The sequence below is a fragment of the Diabrotica virgifera genome, chromosome 3, assembly GCF_917563875.1.
Source record: "Diabrotica virgifera virgifera chromosome 3, PGI_DIABVI_V3a".
NCBI classification, from domain to species: Eukaryota; Metazoa; Arthropoda; class Insecta; order Coleoptera; family Chrysomelidae; genus Diabrotica; species Diabrotica virgifera.
The window spans coordinates 133,105,550-133,127,957 of record NC_065445.1 but is presented as its reverse complement, the minus strand read 5'-3'; the positions used below and the strand labels follow the sequence as shown (position 1 = coordinate 133,127,957).

General features: G+C 32.6%; 1 protein-coding gene across 1 annotated transcript in view; it reads right to left on the bottom strand.

Moving 5' to 3' along the window:
* The window catches only part of LOC114336388 (gametogenetin-binding protein 2-like), a 74,232-nt gene that overhangs the window by 38,000 nt on the left and 13,824 nt on the right, over positions 1-22,408 (bottom strand). The window contains exons 3-5 of the mRNA XM_050646907.1: positions 19,576-19,716; positions 15,391-15,641; positions 4,211-4,379 (exon numbers count right to left, since the gene is read on the bottom strand). Coding sequence (XP_050502864.1) covers positions 4,211-4,379; positions 15,391-15,641; positions 19,576-19,716 — 561 coding nt within the window. The remainder of the gene's footprint in view (positions 1-4,210; positions 4,380-15,390; positions 15,642-19,575; positions 19,717-22,408) is intronic.

The following is a 22,408-nucleotide window of genomic DNA, read 5'->3' as shown; positions in this document are numbered from 1 at the left end:
GCGGCTGTTCAACTCTCAATATGTAAATTTAAACAAGAAATAGATAGAAATAATTATACAGTTGCAGTTTTTCTAGATCTTAAACGAGCGTTTGAAACGATTGATAGATACATTTTATTGGATAAGCTAAAAACCTATGGCATTAATGGAGCTGTTCTGAATTGGCTAAGGAACTTCTTAACTGACAGAAAGCAAAGAGTAAAAATCTCTGATGTATTATCCGAAACTGTCAGTAATAATGTTGGTGTACCGCAGGGTAGTGTACTTGGACCATTGCTTTTTATATTATATTTAAATGATATAAATTTGTTTGTGAACTGTGAATTTATTAACCTTTTTGCTGATGATACCCTTTTGGCTTGTAGCGATAGTTCTATTGAAGGGGTGGTTGTCAAAATGAATCACGTTTTATGTTCAGTGTCTAAATACTTAAAACTTAATAAACTTAAATTAAACGTAAGTAAGACAAAAGCCATGATAGTTACATCTAAATTTAAGTACAGGAGTCTTAATACTGACAATATAATGTTAAACATTGATGGGGAACCAATTGAACTAGTGACACAAATTAAATATCTTGGTTTTCAATTAGATAATACTCTATCATTCGACAAGCATCTCGAGTATACGTGTAAAAAACTAACAAAAAAATTGTATTTCTTTACAAGAATTTCTAAGAATTTGTCACTTCAGTCAAGGATCACTGTATATAAATCGATAATCCAACCTCATTTTGATTTTTGTGCATCCATCTTATATCTTTTAAATCTTAACCAACTAGCCAAATTACAAAAATTACAGAATCGTGGAATGAGGATCATTTTACGTACAAGTAGATTAACACCTGTTACATTGATGTTGAATACTTTGCAGTGGTTTTCGGTATCGCAACGTCTTTTTTATTTGACCATGATATTGATTTTTAGAATTGTACATGGATTGGCACCTAAATATTTTCTCGATCTTGTTAGTTACAATTCAGATATTCACCCTTATTTTACGAGAAATTCAAATAATATTTACATCAGCAGAACCAATACTACAGGTGCTATGAACTCACTTCTCTATAAGGGTTTTGATAATTTCAATAAATTGCCAACGGAACTCAAGTTGAAGACCTCACTGAACATGTATAGGAAAAATTTAAAGAATTATGTTGCAAATCGTATTTAATGTCTCATGTGGCTTCTAAATGTGTTTTTTAACTGCGTGTAGTTTAATGTAATATTTTGAGTAATGTAGTATTTTTAATGCTTGTATTGTAATGGAATATTTTAAGTGTTTTATTGTTATTATTATGACTTGGATATTGTATCTTAATAACACTTTTTTATTGTCAAATAATTTAAATTGTATATACGTATTATAAAATATGTCAATTTTAACTGTATATTAGGGTTACCTAATTTTTGAATAAATTCTTCTTCTTCAATAATGAATGATTTTAGTGACGTTTGGCGATAAACAATGATTTTAAATAAATTCGCAAAAATAATTTTTTCACTTCGTACAAAATTATTTTAGATCCTTTGGGCCTTTTTTTTTTTCTAAAATTGACTGTTGTCGAGTTATTAGCGACTTAAAATTTGAAAAACGCCAAAATAACCATTTTCAAGGTTTAATAACTTGGTTAAAGATAATTATTGTGAAAGTCGAGCGAGCGGCCGTGGAGTAACGGCATAATCGCTGGCCTCATACGCCAGTGCACGTGGGTTCGAGCCCTCCAAAGACAAACCATTTTCATTTACAATAATGACACGAGCCGTCTCACCGTGCCTCGGAGAGCACGTTAAGCCGTCGGTCCCCCTGGGCTAGTGTACATCGAGACTAGTTACTTGAGACAGGGTTAAAGATGTAATTGGCGCCGGAAATGTCCGAAAGGAAAAAATGCCATACGATATTATATATTATGAAAGTCAGAAACTAAAAAAAATCAAAGATTAAAGCTACCTCTATAAGATCCCGAAGAAATTTTTGTCATTATTTCATTAATGAGATATTATTTTTTATCAACAATGAGCGCTAAGCGTGTATTGAGGCGGCCGTCAATGTGAGTGCAAGTGAGATTCACCATTGGACGGCCGTAATGGTGCATCTCTTTAGCACTCACCATTGACAGCCGCCTAATACGCACTTAGCGCTCATTGTTAATAATTAAAGATAACAGCTTAGTAATAAAATAGTGACAAAAATTTCTGCTGGATCTTGTAGAGGGGGCTATAAACTTTGATTTGGTCACTTTCTGACTTTCATAATAATGGATTTTAACCGAGTTATTAAGCCTTGAAAATGGCTATTTTCGCATTTTTCAAATTTTAAATCGCGTATAACTCGACAACAATCAATTTTAGAGAAAAATCACAAAATACCTTTTTTTGCTCAGAATAACCCAAATGATCTAAAAAAAAATTATTCGAAGTGAAAAAATTATTTTTGTGAATTTGTCTAAAAAAATTGTTTAAACAATTTATCGATCAAGGTACTGCCTGGCACCCAGTAGGTTTGTTATAAGGACCTCTTTTTGAGTAAGTTTGTGCAAAAAATTCGAATCGGAGTAATTTACCTATAGGGGACGACGATACAGCCTAGACTAATTTGAACATATTCAGTAACATTTAATTTCTAGAATCGGCTGTTTGTGTGAATCAGAATCAACTTGTACTAAATGGTATTGGGAAGAGTATACTTTTCCTAGTTGGAGTCTACCTTTACTAGTAAATGTTGAATATAAATCTTCATTTTATATTTATAATCAACTTTTACTGAAACCAGCCGTTAGAGTTGACTCTAAATAGTAAAAGTCAACTCCAACTGGATAATCAACTTGAACTGTAACATATACATTGTAAATCATGATTGTATATACATCGTAAATCATGATTCGGGAATGCTCCTCATAACATTTAACGTATCTTGGTTGGTTAATTTCTAGTGCATCTTTATTGTGATTGTAGTATAGGCCACATACTGAGAGATAATAAGTACCAATATGCTCAACTAATAGTGAAAGGAAAGATCGAGGGAAAGAGACGACTAGGAAGGAAAAGACTATGGTGGGTAACAAACATCCGACAATAGACAGGGCTAAATTTTGAACACCTAATAAGAACGGCTGAAGACAGACAGGAGTTTGCAATTGTAAAAGCCAACCTCGATTGGGAAGAGGAATACCAAGAAGAAATATTTAATGTACCTTAGTATTATCAAGAGGAATACCAAGAAGAAATATTTAATGTACCTTAGTATTATCAAATATAAATTTTGTAAGATAATTAATACAGCATAAAGCAGATGAGAAAACATGATCTAGATATCATAGCACTTCAAGAAATAAGATGAAAAAGGAGGGAAAAATGGAAAAGAAAAACTTCACTTTGTATTATTCTGTAGAAAATAAACAGGCACAAAATGGAACTGCATTTGTGGTCAGTAAAAAACTAAGAAACAGAAATAAATTTAATGCAAACTTAAAATGTGGCTTATTCCCACATAATATAGTAAATTACATAAGTTGCCACAAGGAAATAGCTTCAAGTTTTTTCTACTTGTACATCATGGTAGGGGAGCCCAAGCGGGGATTTTTGCAGTTACTCGAGCACGTCAAAAATCACATGGTGAGAAACCTTGTGATTTATTAATTGTGATAGTACCGTGTAAATGTACCCATACCATATATGGACTCTTAATACAGGGGCGTGCGTTGGGTGCAGTCCATAAAAAAATCTATCCATAGAAAAACTCAAAGTCGTCAGATTAAGACAAGGTATGTAAGTACATGACGAACAGTGTAGTAAGGAAATGAGCGAATCACAAAGTTTCACAAAAAAGCGAATATTTCGCGAAATGAACATCAGATAGAAAAACTGAAAAATACGTGTTCAATATTTTTGAAAAATCTATCGAATGATACCAAACACGACCACCCACGGAGAGGGGTGGGGGTTACTTTAAAATTTTAAATAGAATCCCCGCGATATTTTGCTAAATGAACATCGGATAGAAAAACTGAAAAATAGGTGTTCAATATTTATCAAAAATCTATCGAATGACACCAAACACGGCCTCCCAGGGAGGTCGTGTGGCAATGGCAATGACAAACATAGGTTGTGTGTTGATTAATTTTGTGCAGGAATTGTCATACAATAATGAAAAATAAAGTTATTCATGCAAATGACAATATTTTAATACTTAAATTATTACTCAAACTTACCTTCCTAATAGTTCAGGCTCTGCCCGACTGATTAACTTAGTAATGATATCAGTCTTAGCTTGTAGATGGAGATGTTTACTAGGCAAGCATCTCTTAATACCTGCATATAATGAAGATACGTAACCCTTTTCTTTTGTAGGTTCGGGTTCTTCCACCAACAGAGAATAAGCTAAAAATATAATTACGTTGAGTATATTTTTTACATTTCTAATTTAATTTATAAGAAAAAACTTTGAATTGGATTGGCGACTGGGGAGATAATTGATATTGGTAAATATTGTGAAATATAAAGGTACTTTACTCTTGAGTGAAATTCATATTTTTTGACATACCTCGTATAAAATTAATAAAAGTTGATATCTGATGATTGCATCTTAGATTCTATACGATGCAGAGTATTTTATAAAGAAAGTTTTTATAAAAAAGTATTTATAAAAAACTTAACAATAGGTTCCAAGTTAAGCAGATATACTGTATAAGAGCTCAAAAAATTTTTTTTGTTGAACATTTATTATTGTTGAAGCTTATTATAAATGTATTTTATTTAATAGATCCGAATCGGGATCCGACTATAGGTCGATCTGTACCCGTTTGTTTGCGGATGAAACATTGTTTTTGTTAAATTTCATACATAGAAAAATATTTCTAGCATGAGTTGCCTATCAAAATCGTGTCATAGCTATCCTTAAGGGTGGGTCGTAGGGGTTGAAATCAATATTTCAAGCACATTTTTAAATTAAATAGGCATATTCAGTAATTCATAAATTATTCAAGAAAGAATTAAAAGAAAAATATTGGAAAATCAGCCAACGGAGGCAAATTTTTAAAGACACCTCAAAAAACAATGAATTTTTCGGTGGACATCAGAACTCATCATTGGATCATGGTAAACAAACAATTCAAAGAGATTTTATTAGCTTATGAGTTTTTCGAGGTAACGCTCTCGATTTTTTTAGTTTTATCGAATTTTGACTTTTTGATATCACTTTTGATATATCAAAACAACGAATTTTTTTGCAAAAAAGGGTGAAAATCAACATACTTATCATTGTTAAAAAAAAATAAGCATAAAACAAAAAATATCTCGACAGCGTTACCTCAAGGAATGTCTAAAGAAAATATGTATATGTTACAGTTCAAGTTGATTATCCAGTTGGAGTTGACTACAACTAGTTGGAGTCAACTCTAACGGCTGGTTTCAGTAAAAGTTGATTATAAATATAAAATGAAGATTTATATTCAACATTTACTAGTAAAAGTAAACTCCAACTAGGAAAAGTATACTCTTCCCAATGCCATTTAGTAAAAGTTGATTCTGATTCACACAAACAGCCGATTCTAGAAATTAAATGTTACTGAATATGTTCAAATTAGTCTAGGCTGTATCGTCGCCCCCGTTAGGTAAATTACTCCGATTCGAATTTTTTGCACAAACTTCCTCAAAAAGAGGTCCTTATAACAAATCTACTGGGTGCCAGGCAGTACCTTGATCGATAAATTGTTTAAACAATTTTTTTAGACAAATTCACAAAAATAATTTTTTCACTTCGAACAATTTTTTTTAGATCATTTGGGTTATTCTGAGCAAAAAAAGGTATTTTGTGATTTTTCTCTAAAATTGATTGTTGTCGAGTTATACGCGATTTAAAATTTGAAAAATCCGAAAATAGCCATTTTCAAGGCTTAATAACTCGGTTAAAATCCATTATTATGAACGTCAGAAAGTGACCAAATCAAAGTTTATAGCCCCCTCTACAAGATCCAGCAGAAATTTTTGTCACTATTTTATTACTAAGCTTTATCTTTAATTATTAACAATGAGCGCTAAGTGCGTATTAGGCGGCCGTCAATGGTGAGTGCTAAAGAGATGCACCATTCCAGCCGTCCAATGGTGAATCTCACTCGCACTCACATTGACGGCCGCCTCAATACACGGTTAGCGCTCATTGTTGATAATTAAAAATAATATCTTATTAATGAAATAATGACAAAAATTTCTTAAAGATCTTATAGAGGTAGCTTTAATCTTTGATTTTTTTTAGTTTCTGACTTTCATAATATACCGGGTGTCCACTTATATTTTCCCCCATTTTAACTGCCTATAAATTCTAAACGGCTCAAGATAGAAATATGCGGTTTTCACTGAAATGTTTTATTTTAGTAAAAGTTTTGTCTGAATGGATGGAATTTTTTATATCGCTTTCAAATACGAAATAAAAAATGGCGGATTTTTGAAAAGAACTTTGTTGACTTTTTTTTAATGGAACACCCAGTATATTCTTTTGTAAATTGAAAGAAAGGTCATTCACCTATCTAGCGATATAAAGTTTTTCAAAATCGGTTGTCAAATCACTGAGTAATTAATTTTTAAAATGAGAGGTGCAACGTGGATATCACATACCTAAATAACATAACTAAGCAAGTTATGTGATTTCCACATTGCATCTCTCATTTTAAAAATTAATTGCTCAATCATTTGACAACCAATTTTAAAAAATTTTATATCGCTGGATAGATAAATGACCGTTTTTTTCAAGTTTTCAGGTAAATGACCATTTTTTATGTCGCTTTTAAATAAAAAATGGCGGATTTAAAAAAAAACGTTGTTGACGTTGTTTTTTATTAAAACACCCAGTATATTTTTTGTCTTGAAAAAACAGTCATTTACCTATCCAGCGATATAAAATTTTTTAAAATCGGTTGCCAAATGACAGCAATTAATTTTTAAAATGAGAGATGCAATGTGGAAATCACATAACATAATATCATTTTACTCAGTTATGTTATTTAGGTATGTGATATCCACGTTGCACCCCTCATTTTAAAAATTAATTACTCAGTGATTTGACAACCGATTTTGAAAAACTTTATATCGCTGGATAGGTGAATGACCTTTCTTTCAATTTACAAAAAAATATACTGGGTGTTCCATTAAAAAAAAAGTCAACAAAGTTTTTTTCAAAAATCCGCCATTTTTTATTTCGTATTTGAAAGCGATATAAAAAATTCAATCCATTCAGACAAAACTTTTACTAAAATAAAACATTTCAGCGAAAACTGCATATTTCTATCTTGAACCCTTTAGAAGTTATAGGCAATTAAAATGGGGGAAAATATAAGTGGACACCCGGTATAATATCGTATGGCATTTTTGCCTTTCGGACAGTTCCGGCGCCAATTACATCTTTAACCCTGTTTCAAGTAACTAGTGTCGATGTACACTAGCCCAGGGGGACCGACTGCTTAACGTGCTCTCCGAGGCACGGTGGGACGGCTCGTGTCATTATTGAAACTGAAAATGGTTTGTCTTTAGCAGGGCTCGAACCCACGTGCACTGGCGTATGAGGCCAGCGATTATGCCGTTACTCCACGGCCGCTCGCTCGACTTTCACAATAATTATCTTTAACCGAGTTATTAAACCTTGAAAATGGTTATTTTGGCGATTTTCAAATTTTAAGTCGCTAATAACTCGACAACAGTCAATTTTAGAGAAAAAAAAGGCCCAACGGAGCTAAAAAAAAATTTGTACGAAGTGAAAAAATTATGTATTTTTGCGAATTTGTTTAAAATCATTGTTTATCGCCAAACTTCACTAAAATCATTCATTATTGTACTAATTTGCCCTCATTTTCGGCAGTAAAGTAACACTTTTTTTGTATTGAAAGAAGAATGTTACTTTACCTGCCGCGATAATTAATCAAATTAACCGAGATTGAATGTAAGTGGTCAATGGCAGCAATCGATTATTTATTTGAGTGAAATTAAAATTTACTTACTTTAATTATTAAAAATATTGTACAAAATTTATCTTATTATTAATAAAATTTATGTCAAAAAGTAAAATTCTGTAGTGTTTCGCAATTATATTCATACAAAATAAATCAAAACTTTACAGATTTAGTAATTAGGTAGGTATACAATATTGATAACTATCGATTAAACATCAAAACCGGCCATCATGCAAAAGTCATCTGTCATTACTGTCATACGAATTTTTTATTTCGTCTAAAATTAAAAAAATTTCCTCAAAGTTGTAAGTATGTAAGTGTTAATGTTTTTTATGATTGACAATACAATTTTGTACGCACCACCTCAATACTCTTTATCGAACGCGTCTGTTCCTCTGCTCGTAATATCAGACTAGTTCGATAAAGAGTCACTTTACTGCAATTGGTTAAACAATTTTTCAACCGCGGTACCGCGTGACACCCTGTGTATTTGTTATAAGGATTGTTATACGGATGTATTTCTTTGAGTAAGTTTGTGCAAAAAATCGAATCAGAATAATTTACCTAACGGGGGCGACGTTACAGACTATACTAATAAATAGTTGAAACGGTCAAAACAAAGAAACGCACACTCATCAAAAATGCACTTGAGATTCTCGTATAATCAACATTTACTGAATCGATCCAGGAAGAGTCAACTCCAACTAGTAAAAGTTGATTTAAATTTTTAAAATCAACTTTTACTGCTCGTTTCAGTTGGAGGTGACTCCAACTAGTTGGAGTCAACTCTAACTGAGAATCAACTTGAACTGTAACATATATACAAAATTCCAGGTGGGTTGGTCAAGTAGATTTGAGTTATACTGTCTACAGCCTTTGAAAAAAGCAGTTTTGAGAAAAACGCGTTTAAAGTATTGTCAACTTTTATTTTCAATTTTTTTTATCTGTCAAATCGTAAAGTGATGCACACCGGAATATGTTCTTGAATCGCGGAATAATTTATAAACGAAAATGAGAACAGCTGTTGACCGTTTCTCACTACGCTCAAGCGCGCTGGCGCGAACTTGCTGCAAAGTGAGTCAAAGGTAGGGAGGTAGGGAGATAGTGTTGAATATCCCTAGCCTCGACTCGCTTTGCAGCAGGTTCGCGTCAGCACGCTTGAACGTAGTGAACAACGGTCAACAGCTGTTCTCATTTTCTTTTGTAAATTACTCCGCTATTCAAAAAGATATTCCGATGTGCATCATTTTACGATTTGGCAGACAAAAATGAAATTGAAAATAAAAGTTGACAATACTTTAAACGCTTTTTCCTCAAAGCTGCTTTTTCAAAGGCTGTAGGACATTGTATCTCAAAAACTACTTGACCGACCCACCTGGAATTTTGTATATATTTTCTGTAGGCATTCATTGAGGTAACGCTGTCGAGATATTTTTTGTTTTGTGCTTATTTTTTATTTAACAATAATAAATATGTTGATTTTTCACTGTTTGGTGCAAACTTTCGTCGCACAGTGTGTCCATGAGCCTAGCTAGGTGGACAAAAGTCATATTCAAAACTAAAAGAAATATTATTGGAATATTGTAAACACTACCCCAAAACATGTTACTCTAATATTTGTTTATGTCTAACACATCCCATCGTTGAGTAATAGAGCCCAAAAGTATGTATTCTCATTGCAATAGAATAGATCAGTTGAATTCCGTACATCATTTCAATCACACGAAATTAAAGTTTTCCTTAATTTTTAAAGATCAATTGTTAAAGATGGATAATAGTTATGCTGTTAAGTGTTAATTTTTTCTAATCCAATAAATCTATCTGATAATCAAACAATATTAAAAAAAGTTTTTATGATGAACGAAGGAAGTTTTCTTCGTTTTGAAACTTTGGATGGGTGGCAATTACTTGTACCCTTTTGTACCCGGGCTAAATTTTCTATATGTCATAGCTGCACTTTTTCCATTAATAAAAATACTTATTGTAACTTGCAAGCGCTTGCACATCATTTTTTTTTAGTAATAGCGTCCAAAGGTACGTATTTTTATTCAGATTATAAATCGTTTGAGTTCCGTTCATCATTTTTTTCACACGAAATTAAAGTTTTCCTTAATTTATATAGATTAATTGTTGAAGATGGATAATATTTATGCTAACTTTTATAATTTAATAAATATATCTGATAAACAAACAATATTAAAAAAACTTTGTATAATGAACGAAGGAATTTTATTCGTTTCGAAATTTTCAAATGATGGCAATGACTTGTACCCTTTTGTACCAGGGCTAAATTTGCTATATGTAATATTTGCACTTTTTCCACTGATAATAAGACTTATTATAACCAACACACTCGAGCACAACGTTTTTTTGTTTAAGGATTTGAAAATTTCTGTCTTGAATGCAGAGAACTTTTTCTTGGTCATAAGAGCCATTTCATGGTACTGAAAGCCACTGTACATAAAATACTTATACATAGTATGGAAGTAATCAAATCACCATTAGTTCCACTTGGACCGCTTTCAAAAGAAGCTCAAGAAACAAGGAACAAAGATTGCCGCAAGTTCCGGGAGCAATACACCATAAAACTGTTCACATATTTCCACGACTACAGATTTACTTTCAATCTTGATCATAACATCTCATCTACTGATAAATAGCCTTAGAGGAATTATAAACAAAAACGTTGGTCAATTGTACCCAGAGGTTTTTAAAGTTGATTATAACTCCTACAGTTGAATATCAACCTCTGTCAAGTCTACTTCAAAATCAGACGAATATTTATTTATATATTTATGTATTTGTATTTATAATGTAGTAAATATAGAAAACTTTTGTTTTTAATTTTTTATTTATTTTATAGGCTTCTAGACATCTCTGATTCAGTTTTTAACTAATAAAAATGATTTATTTTATTATCAAATTATATTATTGCTCAATACAAATGTAAATATGATGAAAAATAATTTTGTCCATCTAGCTTGTTCTAATCGACACACTGTGCGTCGTTTTGACTTCTGAGTGAGATCAAAAGTCGATAAAACTAAAAAACTTCACAGCCTTACCTCGAAAAACTCATAAGCTAATAAAATATTTTTGAATTTTTTGTTTACCATGAGCTAATGATGAGTTCTGATGTCCACCGCAAAATTCACTATATTTTGAGGTCTTCAAAAATTTGCCACCGTTGGCTTATTTTTCGATATTTTTCTTTGAATTTTTTCTCGAATAATCTATGAATTGTACTGAATATGCCTATTTAATTTAAAAATAAAATAATTCTACCATACTTTCAAAAAAAATGTGCTTGAAATATTGATTGCAACCCCCACGGCCCCCCTTAAGGATAGCTATGACACGATTTTGATAGGCAACCCATGCTAGAAATATTTGTCAGTGAGAGATTTAATAAAAACAATGTTTCATCCGGCACGCAGATGGGTACAGATCGACTTATATTCGGATCTTAGACTATAAGTTTTACAGAAAAAAGTTTTGATCACTTTGTATAAACATTTTTTAGCTGGTAATTTTCGGTTTTTGTATTACGTTTTTTTATCTTTCTTAATTTTCTCAAAAAGAAATTGTTTGTTTAATTTCTAAAGCAAAATAATTTAGTACATTTTAAAGATTACATCCTAAGCTTAAAAAAACACCTATAAAATTATAATAAATCTGTTCAAACTTGAGTAATACCTTAAAGTGGTAGTAATTCCGTAAAACTACGAAATTATTCACAAATGCAACGAAGAATTCAAAAATGAATGTTAATTTGAAATATGTCAGTGCCGTACTATCTCTTTTTCTTTAAAAAGTTCAGACCATTACCCGTATGCGCGCCAATGATGAATATAAAATTCTTAATTGTATGTCAAAAAATACACAATAACTACCTCTTAAAACCTGCCAAATTGTATTATAATGTTGCCAGTTTCGGCAAAATCGTAAAAAATGTGTAAAATTTTGTTTTCTTCAACACCCTGTATCTTGAAGATGGATGGCATTACAAAATGTTTTATTAACCTTTCCGGGACCGTGCTATAAAAACTTACGCCGCAGGCCGTGCGGGGCAACTATGGTACCCCACTAAAATACTTTAATAATTCATTTAAATTTTACATTATTGTTTGGAAAGTTATATACTAGTAACTGAAATAATTTGTTTTTATTACTAAAAAAATTTACGATTTTTTATTTTTACCTGTAATTGCAATTTGATCTAATTCATCATTTTTACAGTCAGGGCATAAAAATGTTTTACTTTCTTCTCGATGTATGGTGCAAATGAGTTTTCTGCATGTACTACATGATATTTTAGTCTTTCTATCACGTGCCCTGGCACAAAAGCTGCATCTTCGACTTGTATATTGTTGAATGTCTCTGGCAGGGGTTTCTGGCACTGTGTGCCCCGAGGAGTTAATTTCAATTTTAGTATAAAATTTAAATTATATTTGATAATTTTTATAAAAAAACGATTTAGTAATATATTTTCTAAGATTACCTGGAGGGATAAAAAGAAATAAAATATTTTGAAAAATTATAAAGACAAAACCACATCTGGGGTACCTAAGATGCCCCGCACGGCCACGGAAAGGTTAAGCAAACCCCAATTGTTTTTCAGTTTTTAATCTATCCTAGTGACGTTGTTACCTTTTTTAAACACCATGTATAAAATTGTATCAAAAAGCGAAAAGAAAACAAAAAAATGCAGTTTTTAATTTTTTAAAAGTATGTTTCACCAATTTTAAAGATCTAAAAAAATTCAGAGTGAAACATTATGCAAAAATACACGTTATAAATTTTTTTCGTGAAAACGAATGTATTATTTATACGATAGTATTTTTATAAAATTTAAATTTCCCTCCAAAAATTAAAAAAAAATCTGAAATTTTTTTTCGGACAGAACTTTTTGAGTCTTACAACTTTTTTATTTAAAGTTTTTCGTTAGCTCTTGATGCGGCTGAGATAAAAAAATAAAAACATAAAAAGCCTAATTAGGCTCTAGGCTACCACGTGACCACCTAGGGGGCTAAAAATTTCAGAGAGTGAGTTTCTCTATATGTGCTAAACGGTGACCTATATGAAATTCGAATCGAGTTGGGGGCATTTTTCATCATCTTACCCGGCTAGGCCCTTTACCTCTATAGTCTAAGAGCTATCTATGAACCCTCTGACCAACGGTCTTTCTGTAAGGCTAGAAATTTGTATAGTGATAATTCATAGCACACCAAGGCTAAAAACCATGACCTGGCAGGCATCAGCCTTGCACGTGTATCTACCAGGTGAATCGAAAAGTGCATAGTTTAGGGGTAAAATAAACTTTGTCCTGTAAGGTTTAAATTTAAGTATGTGTTTGAGTAAGTCATTTAGAAGAAATGTTTACAGGCGATTCTGAACAGCATAAGACCTTGCCAGTCGAGGGGAAAGATTAGGGTTTTTTCATAAAATTATTTTTTTTGCATCGAATAAAGTTTTTTTAGGTTTTTTGTATCATTCCAAACAGAAAAGGTGTTTGGTGACTTTTCTCTTAGGTTCATAGTTTTTGACATATAAGCGATTAAAAAGTTTAAAAATTGGGAAATCGGCAATTTTTAACCCTGAATCGGACATTTAACTGAAAATTTCAATGTTTCCAAGGTAGGCAGATATTCTTTAAACATCGTTTGATGAAATCCCGAAGAGTTTTTTGCAATAAAATATCGAAAACCCCTTTCTTTTTTAACTGCTAATCAAGCGGGCGCGACACTGTAGTATAAGTGAGGAAGTTTGAGTTTGCATAAATTCATTATCTCCAGAATGGGCAAATTTGAAGAGATATCCTCACACAGGTCGATTTCTATTTTTAAATTAATACTTTTTGGCATATATATAATACTAGTGACGTCATCCATCTGGGCGTGATGACGTAATCGATAATTTTTTTAATGGGAGTAGGGGTCGTGTGATAGCTCATTTGAAAAGATATTTAATTCTCTATTCAGTAATATAAAAGTTAACATCATTATTTATACAGGGTGTGCTAAAAAATTTTCTTTTTTTTTGTGTAAATTAATTTATTAAAAAAATTTTTTTTGTACACACTGTATAAATAATTATGTTAATGTGTATATTACTGAATAGAGAATTAAATAACCTTTCAAATGAGCTATCACACAATCCCTACAATAATTTAAAAAATCATCGATTACGTCATCACGCCCAGATGGATGACGTCACTAGTATTACATATATGCCAAAAAGTCCTAATTTAAAAATAAAAATCGACCTGTCTGAGGATCTCTCTTCAAATTCGCCCATTCTCGAGGGAATGAATTTATGCAAACTCAAACGTCCTCACTTATACTACCGTGTCGCGCCCGCTTGATTGGCAATTAAGAAACAAAGGGTTTTTCGATATTGTATTGCAAAAAACTCTTTGGGATTTCATCAATCGATGTTTAAAGAATATCTACCTACCTTGGCAATATTGAAATTTTCAGTTGAATGTCCGATTCAGGGTTAAAAATGGCCGATTTCGCAAATTTTCAATTTTTTAATCGCTTATATGTCAAAAGCTATTAACCTAAGAGAAAAGTCACTAAAGACCTTTTCTGTTTGAAATGATTCAAAAAACCTAAAATAACTTTATTCGATGCAAACAAAATAATTTTAGGAAAAAACCCTAATCTTTCCCCTCGCCTGGCAAGGTCTTATGCTGTTCAGAATCGCCTGCCATTATACAAATTTCTTCTAAATGACTTACTCAAACACATACTTAAATTTAAACCTTACAGGAAGGAGAAAGTTTATTTTACCCCTAAACTATGCACTTTTCGATTCACCTGGTAGATACACGTGCAAGGCTGATGCCTGCCAGGTCATGGTTTTTAGCCTTGGTGTGCTATGAATTATCACTATACAAATTTCTAGCTTTACAGGAAGACCGTTAGTCGGAGGGTTCAGTAGCTCTTAGACTACTAGATCCATATTGGTGATGGATCTTTTTATGGATGAGAAGATTGAAAATAATAATTCGATATTAAAAAAAAAGACAGAAATGAAGACATTAAAATAGCTGAAAAAGAAAGAATAGTGAGAATAGCTTGCACTAGTAGAACATCAGAACATAGGAAACCCCCAAACATGCCAAATAATGATGAACATAAGGGGGTATGAAAATAAAAAAAGGAAATTCAATGTCAAAATAGAAGTAGAATAAGAAGCAACATTTTCCTAAAATCACAAAAAACTTTAATTCAAGGAAAATGGAAATTTCAAATTTACAACAACCTTCTAATATTTCCATGTAAACTAATAATATAACCACCTTGATCAATATAAATGAAAAAAGATTACTAAATCAAAAACAAAGTAGTAATGATAAAATTAATTAAAAAAATAGAAATTCATATGTGTTCAACTGTGTTCCATAAAACTAAAAATGTGACAAGAAAAAACTATTTTTTGCTTACCTTTAAGAACTTTTGTTCTACATTCACCACAGAATCTATGCTTACGCAAATATGTTTCCAATGTAGTATGAAGACTAGATGCTTTGATTAAGCAGACATCTTTCTTACACTCTGGCTTCATGCACTCCCACACATCCCTCCAAACCGGAGTTAGAGGTCTGCTACGTTGAGAATCTAAAGAATGTAATAGACATCTAACGCTCTTTTTGTTTCTCTTTGGTTGATTTTCAATTAATTTTGCCAAGCGAACACTAAAAAAAATTATTTTGGTTAAAATTATACATTTTCATATTTCAGTGACAATCTTTTTCTTTCAGGTTAATTTTAAAAATTGGTACATCTAGATTAGAGTTAAGTTCATAATATGTTTTCTGTATTTTTAAAATTTAAATATTTTTAAAATTCTTCTTCTTCTTTTTATGTAGACATGACTCATGACATTGTTTTTCAATGTGCCTCCAGTAAGTTGTCATTCCATCTTTTTCGTGGTCTTCCCACTGATCGTCTTCCTATTGGCGAAAAGGTCTCTCGCCGTCCTTACTATTCTATTTGTTGTTTGTTGTCATTCGGCTTATGTGGTTGTTCCATTCTACTCTTCTGTTTTTCACCTAGTTATTAATGTTGTATTTTTAAAATTAAATAAAGTAATTTTGTTATTTATTTATTATTTTATAAAAAGCGAAACTACAGGGTAACATTCCATGGTGCTTAATGTATGCTGATGATGTCGTGTTAGTAGGAAATAGTGAAAGAGACTTAGAACAAAAACTGGAACAGTGGAGACAAGCTCTCGAGGAAAAAGGTTTAAAACTTAGTAGGACAAAGACATAGTATTTGGAATGCTCATTTAAAGATGGAATTACTACAAATAAAATGGTATCTTTGGATGGTGAACTGATTGTAAAAAGCAATAGTTTTAAGTACCTGGGATCGGCAATACAGAGTAATGGAGAAATATATGGGATGCATGCAGTAGAATTAGGGCTGGATGGATGAAGTGGAAGGAAGCGAGTTGTGTGCTGTGTGACAGGAAAATTCCAATGAAGTTGAAGGGAAAATTCTATAAAACAGCCATAAGGCCCGCTATGATGTACGGAACTGAATGTTGGGCAGTGAAAAAGAAAGAGGAACAACGAATGCATGTGGCGGAAATGAGAATGCTTAGATGGATGAGTGGAGTGACAAAAAAGGATAAAATTAAAAATGAGTATATTAGGGGAAGTCTAGGTGTGGCACCAATCTGAAGTGCAGATTCCTGGAAGGAGTAGGAGAGGAAGACCAAAGAAGACGTGGGGGAAGACGATTAGGCGGGACATGTTGGTAAAGGGGATTAATATTGATATGACCCAAGATAGAATTGTGTGGAGAAATGCAATTAGGGAAGCCGACCCCGCATAGGGTAAGGCAAAGAGAATGATGATGATGATGATGATTTATTATTTTATAAATTAATTCTGCGGCACTTTTAACTGGCATTTTATCTGCCCGAAACAATATGATATACAGGGTTTATTATTAAGAATGTCCAATCTCTGAGTTGTAGATTCTATGTAGACCTCAAAGTATTAAGATTTTCCCCAAATTACTTAAATAAAATATGGTTCCTTACTGAGTTATAGGGTGTTTTATTTAAAAATTTAAAAACTATTTTTACCCAGTACTTTAAAACTATTTGACGTATCTTTATCATACTTGCCAGAAAGTGTGACTACTATACACCCTATTAAATTGTGATAAGTGTACGTTTCTAGCTACTCCAGAGGTGTACAACAGGGGATAGTGAATGGTTGACCCTTCCCAAATTCTACGCCACTGGGGAATTACTATTTTAGCGCAATTTTTCGATTCTCCAATACTTTCTATGTAAATAGTTTACTCTTAACTGTATAATACAGTTCTGATGGGTACTTATAGTCTTTCATAAAATGTACCGATACATTATGATATACAGGATGTTTCATTAACAATTGTCCATATAGTAACTGGAGAAACCTTAGCAGAAAATACGAAGATTTAACCTAAAACACTTAAATAAAATGTCGTTGCTTACTGAGTTACAGGGTGTTTTATCTAAAAATTTAAAAACTGTTTGCTCAGCATGTTAAAACTATTTGACGTATCCTTTTCATACTTGGCAGAAAGTGCGACTACTATACACCCTACTAAAGTATGATAAACAAGCGTTTGTAGCTAATACCAGAGGCGTACGACAGGGGATAGTGAATGGTTGACCCTTCTCAAATTCTACGCCACTGGTGGAATTACTATCATAGTGCCATTTTTAGATTCTCCAATACTTTTTACGTAAATAATATACTCCTCATTGGTAACGATAAAGTCATTAGTTTTCGAGATATTAGAAGTTAAATATGAAACGGCACAGTTATTTTGATTAATTTAGGATATGATTCATATGATTAAAATTTAAAAATTATTTGTGCCCAGCTCTTTAAAACTATTTGACGTATACTTATCATACTTAGCAAAAAGTGAAGGTACTGTACACCCTACTAAATTAATATAAATAAACGTTTCTAGCTACTACCAGAAGCGTACGACAGGGGATAGTGGCTGGTTGATCCTTCCCAAATTATACGCCACTGACGAAATTGCTATTTTAGTGTAATTTTTTGATTTTTTAATACTTTTTATGTAAATAATATACTCTTCATTTGTAACGATAAAATTATTAGTTTTCGAGATATTTGAAATTAAAAATGAAGCGACATAATACATTAATCAAAAAATAACCTTGTCGTTTCATGTTTAACTTCAAAGATCTCGAAAACTAATGACTGTATCGTTACGAATGAAGAGTATATTATTTTCATATAAAGTATTGGAGAATCCAAAAATGGAACTAAAATAGAAATTCCGCCAGTGGCGTAGAATTTGGAAAGGGTCAACCATTCACTTTCTCCCATCGTACGCCTCTGGTAATAGACAGAAACGTCTGTTTAACATAATTTAGTAGTTTGTACAGTACCAATACTTCCTGCCAAGTATGAAAAGGATGCGTCAAATAGTTTTAAAATGCTGAGCAAAAATAGTTTTTAAATTTTTAGATAAAACACCCTGTAACTCGGTAAGGAACCACATTTTATTCAAGGGTTTTAGGTTAAATCTTCGTATTTTCTGCTAAGGTTTCTCCAGTTACTATATGGACAATTATTAATGAAACACCCTGTACATCTTACATTTGCTGTACCAAAAACAATGGTTTACCTTGTTCCTGTCTTTTTGTCCGACTGCACCTAAACGTTAAGAATTTCGAATTTTACATTTAAATTGTAAAACTTTTAGGCGAACAGATTACACCTAAAAATACGCTTGGAATTGAAATATACGGAATATTTTTTTTTTAAATTTCTACTGCACCTTTTTTTATTCGATTCTATATATCTTTCAAAGTTCCCATTGTCTTCCAAATTTAATGACATTTAATGTATCGATATTACCACTTGTCCTTAAATTAGTTACAAAGCTCAAAACACTCTGACATGATCAAATTTCTTGAAGGTGTATCTAAATTATTGCATTTCAAAAGAGCATTAGATACGCAATACAATAGTTTTAGTAAAAGATGGTTTTTGCTTGCTTTCGATTCAGTTCATACAGTAGTTTTAATTTATTTTTGCACGCTAATTCTGCGAACATCTCAAGACAGATCCCTGGAACATATGAAAGGGGTTTTCTAAAGTAATTTTGACCCCATGAAAGGGCAGAGCTTCACCATCCGTCGAGACGAGCAGGTCTCTTAACACATTCGCGGTCATGACTGCATATGAAGTCATTTACGTCATAAGAATACGTGTATAAAATGACAGCGTGTCCGCGAATGTGTTAAGCACAGAGGAGTCGTGCCTTAGCGCTGTGATGTTAAGCGACGCGAGCTGCCGACACCGATCTTGTACCTGCCAATGAGCTTCGATCCTATTCTCTGCCTGTCAATTAACACATGTCAACACATATGGTGAGTGCGGTTCTCTTACAATTTTAACTAATTAACCATCTAATTTCATTACATTCTACTTGAATCAGTACATTTATAAAATTTTTGTCTACTTTCTATATCTAAATTATGATATAATCGAAAATAATTATTGCAAATTTTATTTTAATAAATAAATATCAGATTTTGTTTTTAAATTGATATATACAAACACACAATTTTAAATTACTTACGAATGGTCATGAAAAATAGATCCCAAAATTGGATAAGCCTGTTTATCTTCTCTGATAGTGATAGTTCCATCAGGCTTAACAATCAGTGGATCCAAGGTTGGATGCCCATAATTGAATAACTGAAAATAAAGTCTATCCACACTGCAAAATAAAAAAAGTAATAAATACATAGCACATAATTATCAAGAAATAATTATAATTATTAACCTCTTTAAGCATAAATCCGAACTCAGTTCGTCTCTGGTTGCATGGACTCATTCCAGGAGTTCATTTTACTGGAAATCTGGGTTCAGATAGTCATCACCAAAAACTTCCTTTGAAAGTCGTAATGACAATAGTTTGAGAGTTCTGATATTCTATTTTTTTTTTTTTTCAATTCCAAATTGGTAAACTCAAACTGTCCTCGTCTATTTAAAACAAGAATAAAAAACCGATAAACGCCTTAAAAATGAGTGGCGCATACACTATTCCAGCTACAAAAGATCTGATATGAATATTACGTGGCGCGAAAATGTATTTTCATTTTGATGTAAAACAAAATTCTAGTTTTATTTTAAAAGATTTTTCCATAATATTTGCCCAATTTGAAGTAAAACGCGCCACAAAAGAGTAACTTTGATACAGTTTGAATTTTGAAACTCTTTTGTGGCGCGTTTACTTCAAATTTAGCACATATTATGAAAAAATATTTTAAAATAAAACTAGAATTTTGTTTTACATCAAAATGAAAATACATTTTCGCGCCACGTAATATTCGTATCAGATCTTTTGTAGCTGGAATATTGTATGCGCCACTCATTTTTAAGGCGTTTAGCGGTTTTTTGACACTATTGATTTGGTGTATTTGCGGTTCTCCTGTCTCTTCTTGATCCGTCAAAAGTCACAAACTACACCGGTTCTGAATCGGCCCTGATCTCCTCTTCAAACACAGAAAAAAAAATTCAAATCGGTTTAAATTTTAAACACACATACATACATACATATCCACAAACATTTTCGCTTTTTTAAATAAAAATTAAGTCATACTTCTGAGCTCGGTAACTTTTGAATGGTATAACCGATTTTCAAAATTAGACATGCGTTGGAAATGTAATGATCAGAAGACTAATGATCAGACTATTAGAAGCCGCAAAGGTCGGACATAAATTTTTGAAGTTTTTGGGGGTTTTGGGGACGAGAACGAAAAACAGATCCTAAATAGAAAGGGCCGTAAAATCCACACCCTTGGACCAAAATGGATGGTTGACATATGGTTGGTTATCTTATATTATACAATTAATATCATCATTTATTTCTTAAAAACCAAAATAATAAAAGAGTTAATTCGAGATTAATGAGTCATAAATTTCTAAAAAAAATCCTTGACTTTTTAATTAATAAATCATGTGTGTCATCAAATTTGATTAAGAAAACCAGTAAATGTTATAATCTTTTGAGACAGATATAAAAAAACCTTCATCTAATTGATAAAATTTTGGTTTATACAATTGTACAGTACATGTGCCCGTGCTGACGGCGTCGAAAGACGTCATCCGCCTGTGACTTAGGAAGCGAATGACGTCTTTTGACGCCATCTGCAGCAAAAGGGTTAAAGGCAAACTTCATTGTATTTTCTCCCTACATGAATTATGTAATAGACATTTGACTTATTGTTCCAATATGAAATGGATATTATATCAGTATCAAATCAATTATCAAACTAATATCAAATCTGTGGAATCAATATGTTGAGGATAAGTCTCGAAGTGTGTTAGGCCATGGCATGGAGTTGGGGTGTTTACATTGTAAAATGGCGTGCACCCTATCCTCCATGTTATGGCATGCTGGACGAGCCATACAGCCTGTAGTCAACACCTCGAAGTATGAGCGGGAATACAAAGTGTATTTATGAAATATGGTTTTTTATATGAATACTCATACACTTATGAAACGCACCTGGCGGATCATAAGGGCCTTCACATTTTACTCTTTTTCAACTAGTCTTGAGTGAAATGTCTTTAATCTTTCCTATCGGCCTCTCTTGGCTACCTCTTGTTCTTCCGACCCCGAATGGCTATTAGGTTTCCGAGGGCAGACGGGTCACTATATTTTTTTCTACTACATACCTACTCTTCACCGAATGATTGCCGGTATAAGCAATCCCCCACTTACTGACCAACGGCTTCGGGCGGATGAGTTGGTAAGTGCCAGGGCACTCTTTTGTCCTGAGACTGAGAAATCCGTCTCGAAGGCGGAGGAACCCTACAGAATGGTCAACGGTATAAGGATGCAGAAGGCAACGGGAAACCACTGCATTAAAGACTCATGGAGTATCCCTAGAAATCGTCATGGCTTACAGAAATGACAATCAACAACCTACTAATCATGGTTCTCGGATGCCAAGATTCGGCAGGGGAAGAAACAACAGTAACGACAGGGCTTCCCAGGCCGTTAGTCAGCGAAATCCCTGTTCACACAATATAGACAAATCTACCTACAAAATCGCTACATGGAATGTAAGAAGTATGTATGAACCTGGGAAACTAAAGAATATACAGCAAGAGATGATGCGACTAGATATCGATATATTAGGAATAAGCGATACCAGATGGGTCAGCTCTGGCGAACTCAATACAGAAAATGGACGAATCTATTACTCTGGAAGCAGCTACACCCAACATAGATATGGAGTTGCTGTGATCCTCAGCGAAAAAGTATCGAGATCAGTAACAGGCTTCGTTCCGATGTCCGAAAGAATCGTAATGTTGCAGTTATTGACAACCCATGGAAAAATGAACCTAATCCAGATTTATGCGCCAACTGCTGACAAAAATGAAGAAGAAACAGAAAACTT